This window comes from Nestor notabilis, unplaced genomic scaffold, assembly GCF_000696875.1.
Source record: "Nestor notabilis isolate BGI_N333 unplaced genomic scaffold, ASM69687v1 scaffold12330, whole genome shotgun sequence".
NCBI classification, from domain to species: Eukaryota; Metazoa; Chordata; class Aves; order Psittaciformes; family Psittacidae; genus Nestor; species Nestor notabilis.
Genome location: NW_009910705.1, coordinates 2,053 through 17,771, shown reverse-complemented (window position 1 = coordinate 17,771; position 15,719 = coordinate 2,053). Strand labels below are relative to the sequence as shown.

The window sequence follows — 15,719 nt, the reverse complement described above, 5'->3', positions numbered from 1 at the left end:
TCAGCAGGACAACATCATGACTTGAAACAATAACATCTTGTGCATGGGTCTTCCAGACAAGGGACCAAACATTCGGAATCTGATCGTCTTCATGGTCTTTGATACTGTGAGGATGGAGCTCTTCAATATTGCTGCAAATCTCAACAGAGTAGTTACAAGTGTTACCCTAATGAATCACTGTAAGAAAATACCACTGAGCCACACACAGGTCAGAGAAAGCTGAGGGCTCCATGGCAGAGCCCTTCTGCAACCCGCGATTTCTTTCTCAGTCTGAATTTTCACAGGCATAGGTCAGAAACGTCCAGCTCAGAGGCTATATAGGCTTCCTGATGCCAACTCTATGGCTATGTACAAATTTATCATTTTATGTGGCCATTTGGTTATACAATTGAAAAAAAAGTGCACATTGTTAAAAGCAGAAATCGCTGTAATTTTTATTGTATTTAACATAGGTTTGTTCTGCAGAACATGAAAATCACAACTGTCTCATTTGCAATAGGATTTTTACATGTCAAAGATGTATTTTTCCTGGGCATGGGATGATTGTTCTGTTGCTCTGTGATAATCATGAAAGACAGGTTTTTGCTGTGATGCACCGTTCACTTTTGTCACTTCCAACACCAGTCTTTTAAAATGCACCTTGCTCAGAGGTGAACAGCAGCCTGACCCAGCTGTGCCAGCAGAAGCCCGTGCTGACCCTGCGGCTGTCCCACAAACCTCTTTTGCACGTGCTGTGTTAGTGGAAAGGGACTGAAGCTGCTGTGGGGGCACAGAGCATTGCTGCGGGAGCCACGACCGCTCTGGAACAGCTCTGTCCATGTGCTGTAACTGGCAGCCAGCGGGAATGGTGTCTCGGCAGTGCTCAGGAAATACAGCTGCGGGTCGGAGTTTCTGCGTTAAAAGGAGATGCAGACTTTGCACAGGGTGTAATTAAGCTGTAAATCTCATTGCCACAGGATTTTGTGCATGCCGCATGTTTATGTTTGTCTGCAAAGCAAAGAAATTCACATGGAAAGGAGCAACCAATGGGGAATTAAACACAAAGATACTGGGAAATCCTTGAGCAAAGGCTCACCAGGGGCTGGGAGACTAATAGGGAAGTGCTGCTCTCGCTTTCCCTTATTCTTTCCTCTTTCTGCTGGACATCTGCTATTACCCACTGCAGGATTAGCAACAGGATCTTCTTTCTTTTGAACAGTCACGTACTGACAACACCTGTCATGAGCTCTGAAGAGAGCTGGCTTCAGTCCTCCGCTCTGCCACACGTTTTCTGTGGAACCTCCTTTTCCTTCCTTTGTGGAAAAATGGAAATCAGAGCATTTTCCACCCTCTGTCAGGGTTGGAACCTGCTTACATTAGGCTTAGGAAGCGCTTACAAATGCAGGGGGGTTTGTGTGTGTTGGTGCCCGGTGTTGCCGTGGCACCGGGCTCTGTTGACGAACTCAGACTCGTGGTGGCCAGGGCGCCATGGGCCCACAGCAGATGCTGGTGACAGTGGTGGGGCTGCTCCAGGACACAGGTTTCCACGTGGCCAAGTGCACAGCAGAGGTAGGTCTTGGCCTTCAACCCCAGCACTACTTGGGAGCAGCAGGGAGCAGTGAGGGTTGGAAGCAAATAAGCAGAGGAATGCTTGTGCCCGGCAGTGGCTCTGAAGAAGAAAATGTCGTGACTTTTGGGTGTCTACTGCCAGGCACAGGCACAGGGGCTTTAAGGGGTTCTTTAAGGGCTCAGTGCTACTCAGGGCAGGGGTCTCTGTTGCAGCATCCTCGCCTCCTTTTTCCTACGCCTCCTAGTGCAATGCTGTGTGAGATGTCATGCACATCACAGCTCTGCCCCACTTGCTCGGCAGCTTATGACAAGTCCCTTAACGCAGCTCTGTCAGTGCAAATGAGAAAGCAAACATGGGGGTTCACAGACTTTTCCTGAGAAGCTCAGCTGTGCAGCAGATGCACAGCATGCAGCCCACCGTGGGGTCCACAATGCTGACCTGTGTGCCTGCCCTGCCTGTAACTGTTTACATGTCAGGCTTGTTCCCCAGCGTTATTTACAGCTGACAAAGCTCTGCCATCTATCAGCAGCCCTAAGGACAAGCCAAGCCAATAGCTGCAGGGGGTGTGTGCCTCTTGGCTTTTCTCCCTTTATTTTTTCCAGCCACCATCCCAACAACAGCTAGAAGGATCGTAAGGTGCATAGAAAGTCACTTCTTTGCTTTATTCTTTTTAAGGCCCGCTCAGCTGTCTTTAAGCCACAGCTTGTGGCACTTGTGTGCCACAGTCCACATGGACGTGAAGCTAAATTGATGGACAGGAATGTCCCACACTGAAATAGCGGTGGGCTCCTGAGGCGATGGTACAAGCAACAGGGACTGGAAATGTTCACCTTGAGCCTTCACCAAGCCACTTGCTTGCCCCAAGGCCCTAGGCCCAATCTCCTGGTGCAGTAAGAGGGCTGTCACTCCCCATGCATGTAAAAATGCATGCAGCAAATGCAGTAGAAGATGCTCATCAGCATATTTGAACGCCTCACTGCTTACAGCCATCTCACATGGTGGGGAGGGGCAGTGGGAGTACCAGTGTAACTCAGTAGTATTTGTGAAGCAGCCCATCATAGAAAAACAAGACACCCACTACATCCACAAGCAGGGAGTCAGAACGATTTACATGTACTCCTGCAAGTGTCGGGAATTATGCCAGAGGCATGAGGGGTGCAGAGCAATAACTGGTTTAGAATATGGCTTAGGTGGTAGTTCACAAGGGCAATACAAGGTGCGATAGGATAGAGTATGGGAGGGAGTTAAACTGCTTGTAAGCAAGTATTTTTTTGCTTACCTTGAAAATACAGGCTCTGAAGCTGAAGTTTCCAAGCAAGTTTGCAGATCCTGTAATACAGCCCTTAGTGGAATCTGCGTGGCATGAATATTTACAAGAGAAAAAGAAGGTAACTTTTGTGTCCTCAGGTTGTTTCAGACACGAGTCCTCTCCCTGGGGCTGCAGCCTCTCCCAGCTTGGTGCCATCCACAGATGTCAGAAGTGAGCTTTTCCACCCCAATTTATTTAACATTCTCAGAGACCCTGGAGGCAGGATGGGGCTCTCCAGGTGCTTTTCCTATTCAGCCTGAGCTGCCTCCAAAGTGACACCCAGATGACTCTTGCCACAATAATGTCCCATAGCATCAGGATCCAGATCTTTAGGGCACGTGAGAGTGCAATGTCAGCACACCTCACCAAAAGCTGCTGCCAAATCCTTCCCAGTTGGCAGGATTTGTGGTTTCAAAAGAAAGGCATAAAAATACCATAGGCCACTTTACCTGTGTTGAATATTACTGATTGCTTCTTCACCAAGTGTGTAATTAATCCCCTGAGGCTTTACTGTCCCACTGAAATGCAGGAACTGAGAGGTGAGGTGTGGGGATACACCTCCTCGGTGATGTGCTTCCTTGATGGCCAGCTGCTGGGGGATGAGAAGGATCTGCTCAAGTGGTCTTACCGTGAGTGGCGCTATCGTGACTATAGGCCTGAGGCACTTTACCAAGCAATCGCTGAGGATTTCTACAGCAAGTACCAGAAAAGCACCCAGGCAAGTAGCACTGTTTTATGACAAGAGTCCAAGGTCTGTAAATCCCAGGAGCCTGATGAAAGGGCAGGTACCATGAGGAGGAAGGAGAGTGAGCACAGAGGTGGCAGGTTTTTGGTCTTCTGCCCTGTGACAGCGGGGCCAGAGCTGGGACTGGAGACGCCGATGGGGAGCATCCCATGTGAGGAGAACAGCAGAGCCTCTGCATTCTTGGCAGCCAGAAAGGGGCAAATGCTAGCCCAGATGCCTGACACATATAACTGCTTCAGGGCTGAACAGCCAAAAGCTCAATGCTGACTCTGCTGCAACTGTGCTGCTCCAAAATCCCAAACCACTCAGCCTTTGGGATACCAAAATTCTTGGGTACCCTTATTCTTGGGTACCAAAAGCCCAACAGCCAAACCTCATCTTTCCCAGCCAAGACCCCCTGAAGTTCCATAGTGAGATTGGGTACGGTGCTGCCAGCCCTTGCACAGCATAGAGAGCAGAGAAAAATATACCAGAACAAATACCAGTCTGGCTGGGAATAGCCAGAAATGTCTACTTTGGCAGGGTGGCCGGTAATCCTGTGTCTATTTCTTCCTGTACCGTATGGGCTGCGATAGACGTAAATAAATTCAAGATAAAGAAGCAGGCCCTGCACAGTAGTTCATTTTAACAAACTGTTAGGATTATTTCTGTCCAGAACAAAGTGAAACATGCTCTACTTTTGTATTTACACAAAATAGTAGGAACGCTGTTGTTAATTGAGAGTCCCACAGACATTTCCTGAGACCATTTGTGCTGAGTGGCTGGACCCAGGCCTGCGTTAGGAAGCGAGCACAGCACAGACAGCTGGCCTTTCCCTCACTGCAGTTGTCTTTATGCTTTAAACAGCATGTGTTCGTGTACCTGGAGATAGCCATTGAGGAACAGCCCATCGGGAGGCTGCTCTTTGAGGTATGTAACAAAGGAGAAAAGCAAAAGCAAGGAAAAGGTCCACCCAACGCGGTGGTTTCACCTGCTGAAGAAATCCAGCTGGTGGATGTCAGCAGGGAATGTCACACGTGTTCTCATCTTCTCACTCTTGCAGCTCTTTTCAGATGCGTGTCCCAGGACATGTGAGAACTTCCGGGCTCTGTGCGTTGGAGGAGCAAAGTCTCGCTGTGATGGCCGAGAGCTCACCTACAAGAACTCCCTTTTTCATCGCATAGTGGAAAACGGGTGGATCCAAGGAGGAGGTGCGTTTCCAGGTGTCTTGAGTAAAGCCGAGCGACAGCACAAGCCAGGGGATGATGAATAACAGTCTTCATCCACAGAGACACGACTGGACTCCAGAACAAAGTTAATCTCTTCACTAATATAGATAAAAAAACAAGAAAACATTTACTCTTTTAGACATCTCACTTTCTAAATGTAGAAAAAGTTTGAATAATCTGTTCTTTTGATTATCCAAGACCATTTCAAAAGACCTTAGGAAACTAATTGAAAACATTAAAACTCTCTTCCAGGAAGTTCTTTGGTAGGACCTTTTGGTAAGTTTTGTAAGTCTTTGGTTTCCTAATTAGAGAAACATGAACAAAATAATAATATTGATAGGAAAACATATTACTTGTTTTATAGAGAGATTAATGTATGGTGGCATTTAGTGAAACATCAGAGCACTTGCATGTGTGTTGTGAGTTGTCTGAACACCAGTGCTATGCCTGCAGCGTAGCACTGAGGAGAAAGGCACTACAAATGATGGTCATGCAGCTTGCCCGACTGACATTCCCAGGGAAATCAAGACAGGTGTATCAGATAGCATCTCCTTCATGATACTCTTTTGGTCTATCATACCTCTTGCCTACCTGTACTTCTTTTTACCTGTGTTTGCCTTGCTCCAAATGTGAGTGCATAAATACACTTCAAGTTTATACTTTGAAGATACGTTTCCTACTTTTCATGAGTATCTACGCAGATATCTATGTAGTCCATAAAAGCAACATAAAATTACAAGTTTGCTGCTGTAGAGGACTAACAATAACCTGGTGGTGTAAGACAATGTCTAAATAAAGTAAAAAAACAGATTTCTTTAAAAAAAGAAAAAAAAAAGAAAAAATAGATGCATCAGATTTCTTTAGTGCCTCACACATCAGAAATCTGGTTCAATGGGATTTTCTTTCTTAGCAAATCTCCTTTCTTACGAAGATTAATGGACTTAAGTCACTGTAGCATCACACCTGCATTTTCATCCCTCCTTCTAACGCAACTCCCCGTGGCAGACACCCTTTTCCAGGGTGCCCCTTCTTCGGCGCTGCCACTGCAAGAGCTCTCCTGGCAGGAGATGCTGGACCTTCTCAGAAGGGCAGACATTAAATGTGCTGTATGAAATGGCTCTCCACAGAGACACCATCTGCTGGGATGGAAGCAGAGCTTTCTCCACAGGTCTGTTGAAATGTCAGTAGTAAAACAGAAAGATGGATGCTGTTTTCCTCCAGGCTGATGCACCACCCATGTCTCTGACCTCGGCTGAGCTGCTCATTGACAGCCCTCAGTAACGCCTACGATAAACCTGGTCTCTGATGGTTATTTTTATCTACCCTGCAGACATCATCACTGGAAAGGGAGACCAAGGAGAGTCAATTTATGGTCCCACCTTTGAAGGTATGTTTCCTCAGCTATCTTACTGCGCAAACAGCAAATTTCCACAAAAATCAGGTTGTTGATCCGATTTTATTTACAGAATAATCTAGGAATTTCCTTTCATCTCCATAAAGCAAAATGGTTTGCTTTTCAGTCAGAAAATAAAGCCCGAAATAAGGGCTGATGGTCACCTGCTGCCTATTTCAGACTGTGAACGTTCACCTTTGTGGGCAGGACCTTAGAAATACAGAAGTGGTTTAGCTACAGATCTCCAGACATATTGATACCACCTATTTAAATGCATTTAAAGTAATGGAATTAAGTCAGCTTTAACTCTAGATTTCCTAGACTTCATGCAGCTTTTCAGGCTTGGGCGCACCACAGGTATCACTGCCAATGGCTAAGTGACTCTGTGGATTTAAAGGGAGTTGCTTCTGAATCTCATGAAACCATGAAAGTCGAGAAATGACAAACATGAGCTAAATTTAACAAAAAATGTTCCCCTATAATGATATAAAGTAATAAAATGTAAAGAAAAAAAGAACATTATAACTTGAGATATTTAAGAAAAACAATCCATACAATTGACATAGACTTTTGGGATCTGTTCAGATTAAATGCTACCCATAAAGATGTTTTTTGACAGTTAAAGCACTTTTGAAACTGATTTATGTTCCCTTATATAAAAGCTTTCCCACTGCCAATGGTGAAAATGATGTTACATTTGAGAAGTCTGGGCAGCAGCCAACAGTGAGATCAGAAAAGCCAAGTGTGGCTGAAAACTTTCTTTCCCAAGATGCAGAAGAGCCTGCTCACAAGGAGAAGCTGCTCTCACCTTGAAATCCCGAGATGGATGGAGCAAATCCCAGAGGGGTTCACCCCCCTGTGTCACAGCTCTGGTGTACCAGAAGGCTGCTGGAAGTGGAAGCGTGGGGGATTTAAGGCAGTAAAATCACAGAGTGACAGAATGGTTTGGGCTGGAAGGGACCTTAAAGATCATCTAGTTCCAGCCGCCTGCCATGGGCAGGGACACCTTCCACTAGACCAGGTTGCTCCAAGCCCCGTCCAGCCTGGCCTTGAACACTGCCAGGGATGGGGCAGCCACAGCTTCTCTGGGCAACCTGTGCCAGCGCCTCATAACCCTCACAGTAAAGAACTTCTTCCTAATGTCTAATATCTATCTAGTCTCTTTCAGTTTAAAGCCTTATCATTATTTGTCTTATCACGACCTTGTTAAAAGCCCCTCTCCAGCTTTCTTGTCAGCTCCTTTAGGCACTGATGTTCTGGGCTGCCTAGAGTGGGCAGGAAGGGACGAAAATCACTTCTTTGATACTATTAGTATCTCCTGAAACAGCAGCAATCCCCGACACCTGGGACATGCACACCTCAGAAAGAACATAAGCTGGTATTGGAAAAAAGTAGGATTGGCTATTAAATTGTTTGTAAGGTGGATGTCACCAAGGATTGCTTTTCCGGCAATGCTACCCAATGGATTTGTGACAGTGCACATCTCACACTCTTCACACTTTCTGTTTGGGGAGAAATCATCCATGGAGGAAAATGAGTTTGGGCGTGCGTGGGCATCTCTTCATACAGGAGAGCTGCAGCCCCACACGCTGCCCAGGCTGCACACAAAGCCCCAGCCCCATGTGCAGCGTTCTGCTCTCAGCTCCATCCTCCTCCTCCAGGCCTGTGCTTTCTCTGTGCTACCCAGGAAAGAAGCTCCAATGCCATGTGGGAAGGTGACAATGTGTCAAAATAGTTTCAGTAATTTTAAGGTGGATTTAATTTGGAATCTGTCAGCTTTGAAAGTGTCCCTGGAAGAGTTTTATTACCCACATTGCACATACTCCACATGTTGATGTATTAAAGGAGAAGATTGCTAATTCTTCCCCTCCCCCTTTTAAACTGAAAGTTGCTTTTCATCATTGAGAAAGGTGTTCCCTTGGGTATGCCTGTCTATTTTAAGGCTAAGATTGCTTTCCCAGTACTTCCCGCAAAACTGTTCTACTCTGAGGGCAGAAGAAAAATATCATCAATACCTGAAAAGGCTGAGAGATGCCTCTGTCAGCTGGAAATGTTCTGGGAGACTCCGCACGTGGCAAGCAGCCAGGCACTGCAACCAATGCCTACTGAAATTAATGGGACACAACTGCATTTTACTGTAATGAGCCGAACGGGCTCAGGTGATTACAGAAAATCACTTGGACTGGAGCATCATGCCAAAGGGTGAAGCATCCTGCTCCAAAATGAGTCTGCTGAAATCACCTTGCAAACCACAGGGCAGCGGTCAGGGAGTAACCGTTCAGTTCAAATTCAATTGCCATTTTTAGGAATCAGTTTCTGAGAAGTGGCTCTCAAACAGGTTAAAAAGAACTAAAAAAAAAAGAGAACTACAAGATCTAACTATTTCTACAGTTTTCTTCAAGTCTGTTGAGAGCTCAATGGGGCTCATGACTGCTTGGTGTGATCAGGACTGAGACAAGTGACAGAGGAGGCCAGGATCAGTGGACTTCCTGCTTCTCACCTCATAGCCGGGTTCCCCTCCATGGAGAAGATGGAATCAAGTCCTTGCCATCATCCCCCAAACCCAAGCACACCTAATGCCTGTTCTTCCACAGTTACCCCTCTTGAGAGCTGTTTCTCCTCTCCCTCACCAGTCCTTCCTCAGCTGGCACAGAGGATCCTCTCCACCTCCTTGCAGCCCTCGCTCCCATCACCTGCCTCCTCTCCTCACCTGAGAACAAAGCTTCTGCTCTGGGAGCACCCTGGCCTCCTTAACTATGTATCTGCTCTCCATTCATTCAGCTCTGTCCTTTTATCTGGCTAATGAAGTCTCCTGCTTGCCTTCCTGCATGTCCTGCCCTCACAGCCCTGTCTGTGCTCACAGGGGATCTTGTTCTCTTCACTGCAGGCAGCAGCACGAGGGGAGGCAGAGCAGAGGCTGTGCTTGGAGCATCTGCTCTGCCTCCTGCCTTCCTCATCCGTACAATGGCAATAATCCCAAGTAGCCATGGGGAAATGCTGTGCTAAGTGCCCTGAGCTGCTCTGCTGAAAGGCATCACAGACAAAGGGGAGCCAGAGGCATCATTGCTGTGGCTCTAATACTCAGTAGAGTGCTTTTTTATTGGTATTTTTTCATTAGCTTCTTTACTGGCTTAAGCAATAGACAGTCATGGAAAGCTCTTTCTAGGGAGGACATTGATTCAAACCAGACTTTGCTTGCATGAGACTCAATGAGACCTTTGGGGGAAATGAGAATGGAAAGAGAGAGTGCAGAAGGAGGAAAGGGGAACTTGCAGGAGCTGGCAAAAGGCAGCTGTTCAGTGAACAGCAGCAAAGGCAGCAGCACAGTTGTGGCCTTTCATTCCTGAACTCTTTCCTTAGATGAAAGCTTCTCCGTCCGTCACAAGGGAAGAGGGATCCTCGGGATGGCCAACAAGGGCCGCCACACCAATGGCTCTCAGTTCTACATCACCTTCCAGCCATCTCCCTACCTGGACAAGAAATACGTGGCTTTTGGGTAGGTACACATAAGCTTGCCACTACTGCACTGCGCATGATGTTGCCCTGGGAATATGCATCCACGAAATCCCTACAGCAGCTGCCATGCAGCTGCCACACGGATGCCTCTGGCCAGCGGGAGGATGGATAAATCAGATTTGAAATGCCTAGTGACACCCACTCCTCCTTTCTCTGCACTGGCCTGGCTTGCTCGAGCTGGAAAACCCTATGGCAAAGCTAAGGCTAGGGCATCTCCCAAACCAAAGCTACGAACCCACAGCTGCAGAGGTTAGTGTCAGCCAAAGGTGGGCCGTGATGGACAGGGGGGTCTTGAGCAAAGCCTCAGGCTCTGCTCTGCCCTCACAAGCTGAAAGAGATTATTTTAGTGAATGCTTGCTGGGAGTTTGCTCTCGGTAGGTTAATGTATATGGCTGATCGCCCTAAGGTTTTTAAATTTTTCAGTACTGTAATAAGGAAGATTATTGCTCTGGGCAGTTTGCTTGATGTAAGAGAGCAAAATATGTATGTATTACCATTGAGAGAGAAATTTGCAGTGCCGTTTCCATGTAACCACATCATGGACTGTAACCACAGAAAAGATTTTTAAAGGAAGCAAAAAGCATAACTGTCTAACCTACAGAGACAACCCAAAAGTGATTGCTGGCTAGATGCATTTATAACCATCAGCGTTCACATCAAGTTTCTGCCCTGCCACTAGCGCTGTGTAATCTGAAAGGTGTGGGATCTATGATCTTATAGCCAGGCCCTCCTAAATCTGAGCGGCAGTTAAATCCTGAGAGAGCAAAAAGTAGCCACAGCACACAAGGACAGCCTGGCACTTTCCAGCTCTGCTCTGCTCAGTCCTTCTGATGTCCCCACTTGGGCAAGGCCCACCTGCAATGTCCTCCCTGCTTGGTACCACTCTGCTGGCTGGGCTGGGGTCGGGTGGGATGGGATATGGTATAAAGCTTTCCAGAGCCCTGCTGGCATCCACTGCTGCAATGGTACCTGCAGAAGGCACAGCTCATGCTCCCACACAGGGGGAGCAGGACAGGCTCAAAACTGTAAAGACTGCAAAATGTTGGACTGTTTTCAGGATTCACATTGGTGCTGTGAAGGAAGAAAACGAAAGATACTTCTCAGGGAGTCACTTCTAATACTGTCACTTTTGACAGCATCTCTTGACTTCTTTCTCCTCAAGAGTAATGGCCATTTGTAGCTGGGTCACACAGTACAACACTTTCTCCTTTAAATAAATGCAGCTGCATAAAGCCACTGTATTTTTCACCTCTCCTAAAATGCCAACTACAGCCTATTTAATCAAGAAGTGATGGTGTTTGCAACTCCGTTGCAAAGAACACCTTTTTAAAGAGCAGAGCGGGTGCAGGCTGTCAATAGGAAACCAGTGCCTGGGTTTATTATAGCCCTGCACAAGCCAGACGCTGCAGAGCTGGCTCCAGATGGAGACAGATCATAAGTGCACTTTCTCCCTCCTGTAGGCAACTGATCGAGGGCACAGAGGTCCTCCAGAGACTGGAAGCTGTCCCTACGGATAATGAAAGGCCTCTGGTACCCTGCAAGATTACAAACTGTGGGACTTTTGAGCCATGATCACCAGCTGATTTTCCTGCCTGCTGAAAGGTAGAACACAATTTTCTACTCAACTTTTTACAGACCTTAATGGCATTCACTTAAAGCAAAAATAAAAGCACTTCTTGCACATGTGAGTGGCTTGGAAATGTTCTTTTAGCTAGAAAAATAATGGTCATAAGCTGTCAAAAAGCACTTTTACGGGAGTATAGAAAGACTCAGTGCCAGGCTACAGTTTATGGGAAATGGAGGGAACATGATTACACAGTGACAAGCAGGTATGATAAAATGTATATATGGCTAAAGCACAGGTGGGCAGATGGTTACACACCTATAGGGATAAAGGCTAACTGTTCCTGGCTAAATTCTGCCTCTATCACAGTCTCAACAGCACGACTGCCCTGTCAAGTCTGCCGTGGAAAGCAGGCAAAAACATGTCTGCAGGACTGCGGTCTCTCTGAATGTCATGAATTTGATCCTGCACCGACTACTGCAAGTTAAAAGTAACACCCTTGAAGTCAAGCTAGGCTGCATCAGGCTAAATCCAGGAAATGTTAGAGCAGGCATAAGCTTTAAGTAATTACCTTTGGCAAATGGTGTCAAATAACAAAAATGTGACTATTGCAAATAAAACAGCGAAAAATATTGTTTATAAAGTTACTGCAAAACAGTAAATTTTAAGGTTTTGTGTGGATGCAAATATATAGAATCACAGAATCATAGAATAGTGAGGGCTGGAAAGGAACTTACAATCATCGAGTTCCAACCCCCCTGCCATGGGCAGGGACACCTTGTACTAGATAATGTAACCCAAATACACAATATAATACACAATGGCTGCTAGTGTCAGTAATTCCTTATGTGCAAGATCTCTCTATGATGTACAGTGCAGAGCTTGGGAACAGATGGCTTCAGCAGATGACAGCAGGTGAACATTAAAAGAAGTCATGTGGAAGATCAAAATGCAGCCTGAAAAGACAGGTCATAACCAAATGCACTGGAAGTTCAAAGGGAAGAGCATGCTAAACCAGCCTTGCTGTGCCAGGGCCACAGACACTGTCAGGATACAGCTCTCTCGCCTCAATTTCCAGCGCTGCTGTGCTGAGTGACCTTTGCTCCTCAGCTCACCATATGAGCTGCTAAACCCCACAAAACAGCACCAGCGTAAGATGGAAAAGACAGAATTAGAGAAGTATTAGGAGAGACCTAATTTTGTCCAAGCTTAAGCCCATGGATTTAATGAAAAATAACAATCTTGAGTGTATTTGCTAAATGGGAATGAATTTAACAAATCAGCAAACTGAATTTAACTGAATGCTTGAAGAGAGTATAGACCACGGGCTCTGAGTGAGTGTAGAGATTGTCTTAGTTTTAGCAAGGGGATTTAGGTTTTTTATCACTTATGGTACAAAACAATAAGCTTCTTTAACCTAAAACATCTTTATATGTCTGTAGCTAGCTAAGAAGCCTTTGACACATCTTATCCTTCTATTTTCTAAATTATTCTGCAACCTATACATAGACTATTACACAGGAGCTAAGTCTTCTGTAGGAACATTTCAAATCAATTAAATTGCTTAGAGAGTAATCATTTTCACTTCATACTTCTGGGTCAAAGATGAAAATACAGTGTGTATTTCCTTCATAAAATAACGTATTTCCTGACAAATTACTTTCATAAGTAATAGAGTCTATTGCTATGAAAGGATATGACTTCTGAACTCAGTACTGGGCAGGGGACAACTGGCTGAAGTTACACCACATGGAAAACGTTATAACGAGAAGAGGAGAGTACAACCAGGAAATATTTTGAATTTCAGGCATAATGATCCTTCAGGCAAGCCACAATTACTGCATTTGCATTGGTCAGGACAGGACTCTCTGCCAGCAAAAACGTGGTAAAATCTTTCATCCACTATTAAGGAGGTCACCTACAAGAAAGAGTATATCTTTCAACCCTGGTTCCCCACTGCCTGCAAGTTGGGTATGCTTAGGGAGCCTAAGGTGATGAAGAATGAAACAGGAATGGAAGAATAGTCTTAACCTCAATTAAGAATGATGTTTTGTGCCATATTTTCTGCTATAACTTACATCTCTGCTCAAGTGACTAGGAATGCATTGCCTCCTCTGAGAAAGCCAGACCAGAGAAGTGGCATACACAGACATAGAGAGGACACGGAAGTCCAGAGGCAAGCCATGGGGTTTCCAAAAAGCCAGGAAATTCAGGACAGTCTGCAGACAGGGAGGTGAAAAATTCCATTGCCAGCTGCTGGTTTTGGAGAAATTCTCTTCCCAGCAACCATGTAAAAAACCTCCCTTCTATGAAGCGCAGATGGCAGCAACCAGAATCCTGAGAAAACAATTATCTTACTGGATTACACAGTATTATATTTATGCAATGTGTCACTGCTGTAACAAAAACTATCTTTCAAGTTTTGCTATTAGAGCTTTATGCTGAGCTTCTTACTGTAATTCTGGTAAGGTTTAGGATGTGAAGATAAAGTAAGGGGTGGCAAGCTGAACAGAGCTCACTCGTGCCCACATCTCAGATGCTGAAGGCCAGGACAATGTGACCCAAGGACAGGCACAGGCAGGGCTGCAACACCCGTGGGGTTGCAGCTCAGGCAGGGGCCAGATGCAAGCGCCTCGGTCTACAAGCACCTAGTGAGGAAAACCTGGGGACCCCTGCTGAGGTTCCTTCTCTTGAGAAGCTCCCAGGCTGGCCAAGGCACCTTTTATCACCCAGACAGCCTCGAGCACAAGGCCGAACTCCTAAGGGCAGGGGGTGTGCTCCTGCCCTGACACAGGCCACAGACCACCGCTGTATTACACCATCACCAACAGAAAAGTGTGCATTACAATATGGTAAAAGGATGTACTGTTGCAGGAAGACATTATCTAAACATTAGTCTTATTTTTCTTGGGTTACTTAAACCAGCCTGACCTCATTCTGTGGTTGGCCCTAGCTGTGCAGGGGAAATGTTTATTCCTTCTGCCTCATCTCACCTCTGCCTCTTGCCTTCCATTCTTCTCCTCATGATATCTCTTCAGTTTGCCTTAAGCTAAAAGCAGTGGTCTCTACCACTACCTCTAAAAACATCTCTAGGAAAATAGTTTAGCACTACTACATCCTCGCTATCACTCTGCATATATCTTTCTATCTGTTCCTTACATTGAAAGCAGCCTTTTTCACCCCCCATGGTGGGGCTGAGCCGGTGCCTGTACCACAGCATACGTGAGAGACCACCAGACACAGCCCCAGCTTGCTGGCCTCAGGCAAGCGGCTTGTACAGTGCGGGTGCCAACGTCCTCACCCAGAGGACACTTGAGCAGCTTATGTGTACACTTAGACATCACACAGCACAGCATGTGCCACCCCAAGTGTGCCTTGGGGCTGTCTCCAGCCCCGATCAGACACACCTCTGCAGCAGCGTTTATTACCATACGTGTCTCACAATGTGGGGAGTAACTCAGGTTTCAAATCTCTGACACGGGAATTGAGGCATTATTTCTGAATGATTACAAAGGTGGTGAATGGCATCATAATCCAGTAACGCACCACTACGTAATGGTATGGAATACCCCGAAACCTCTCTGGGTGGCGTCTCTTCCTTGTTAAAACAGCCACCATGTATTTACACTTCACACACACTTCTCTTTGTATGCAGGTGAAGTGGCAATTTGGAAATGAGAACAAGTGTTCACAAGCTGAACCAAATATATGCCCTCTTTAGTATATCTACTAATTTACTTTTTTTTCATTTATTGCTAGCATCCCTAACTGCAGTAAACTCCTCTGGAACCTCTTGAAAAGCCTGTTATCACATCTTGCCATGCACCAATTAATAGGGGTTAATAATAATAATAATAGGGAAAATAGTAGGGGGCCTACAAGAAAGCTGGAGAGGGACTTCTTACAAGGGCATGTAGGGATAGGACAAGGGGGAATGGCTTTAAACTGAAAGAGAGGATTAGATACAAGGAAGAAGTTCTTCACTATGGGGGTGGTGAGGCACTGGAATGGGTTTCCCAGAGAAGCTGTGGCTGTCCCATCCCTGGCAGTGTTCAAGGCCAGGTTGGATGGGGCTTGGAGCAACCTGGTCTAGTGGAAGGTGTCCTTGCCCATGGCAGGGGGCTGGAACTAGATGAGCTTTAAGGTCCTTTCCAAACCAAACCATTCTGTGATTCTAATGGTTCTATGGCATAACACAATCTGCTGTGAATCCTGGACATTTGCTACGTGATGTACTTTTATTCTGTGCTTCCCTAAAATGGACATCTGCAGACCCTTAGGTTTTACCCATTTTTGCCAAGGACTTTACATAAATTTCCAGTAATGCAGTGCTTGGAATTCCTTATAGACTCAAACGAGAGTTAAATGCCTTAACTAACCACTAAGTATATAATAGCACAATGAAAAACAAATACAGTGATGAGTGTATTATTTT

At 45.8% G+C, this 15,719-nt stretch overlaps 1 protein-coding gene across 1 annotated transcript; it reads left to right on the top strand.

Annotated features, from left to right (window-relative positions):
* The first annotated feature begins 1,467 nt into the window (after positions 1-1,467).
* Positions 1,468-11,292, top strand: PPIL6 (peptidylprolyl isomerase (cyclophilin)-like 6). The gene is made up of 8 exons (XM_010011368.1): positions 1,468-1,548; positions 2,842-2,937; positions 3,388-3,576; positions 4,450-4,512; positions 4,646-4,793; positions 6,142-6,198; positions 9,565-9,700; positions 11,181-11,292. The coding sequence occupies exons 1-8, from the start codon at positions 1,468-1,470 to the stop codon at positions 11,290-11,292; spliced, it is 882 nt and encodes a 293-aa protein (XP_010009670.1).
* Positions 11,293-15,719: the final 4,427 nt, after the last annotated feature.

What these genes read in the sequence shown, in the direction of transcription:
- PPIL6 (XM_010011368.1), top strand. Translation starts at nt 1,468, where the DNA reads ATGGGCCCACAGCAGATGCTGGTGACAGTGGTGGGGCTGCTCCAGGAC. An exon ending in AGTACCAGAAAAGCACCCAG is followed by an intron (nt 3,577 to 4,449) that starts GCAAGTAGCACT and finishes TGCTTTAAACAG; the next exon opens with CATGTGTTCGTGTACCTGGA. An exon ending in AAGAAATACGTGGCTTTTGG is followed by an intron (nt 9,701 to 11,180) that starts GTAGGTACACAT and finishes TCCCTCCTGTAG; the next exon opens with GCAACTGATCGAGGGCACAG.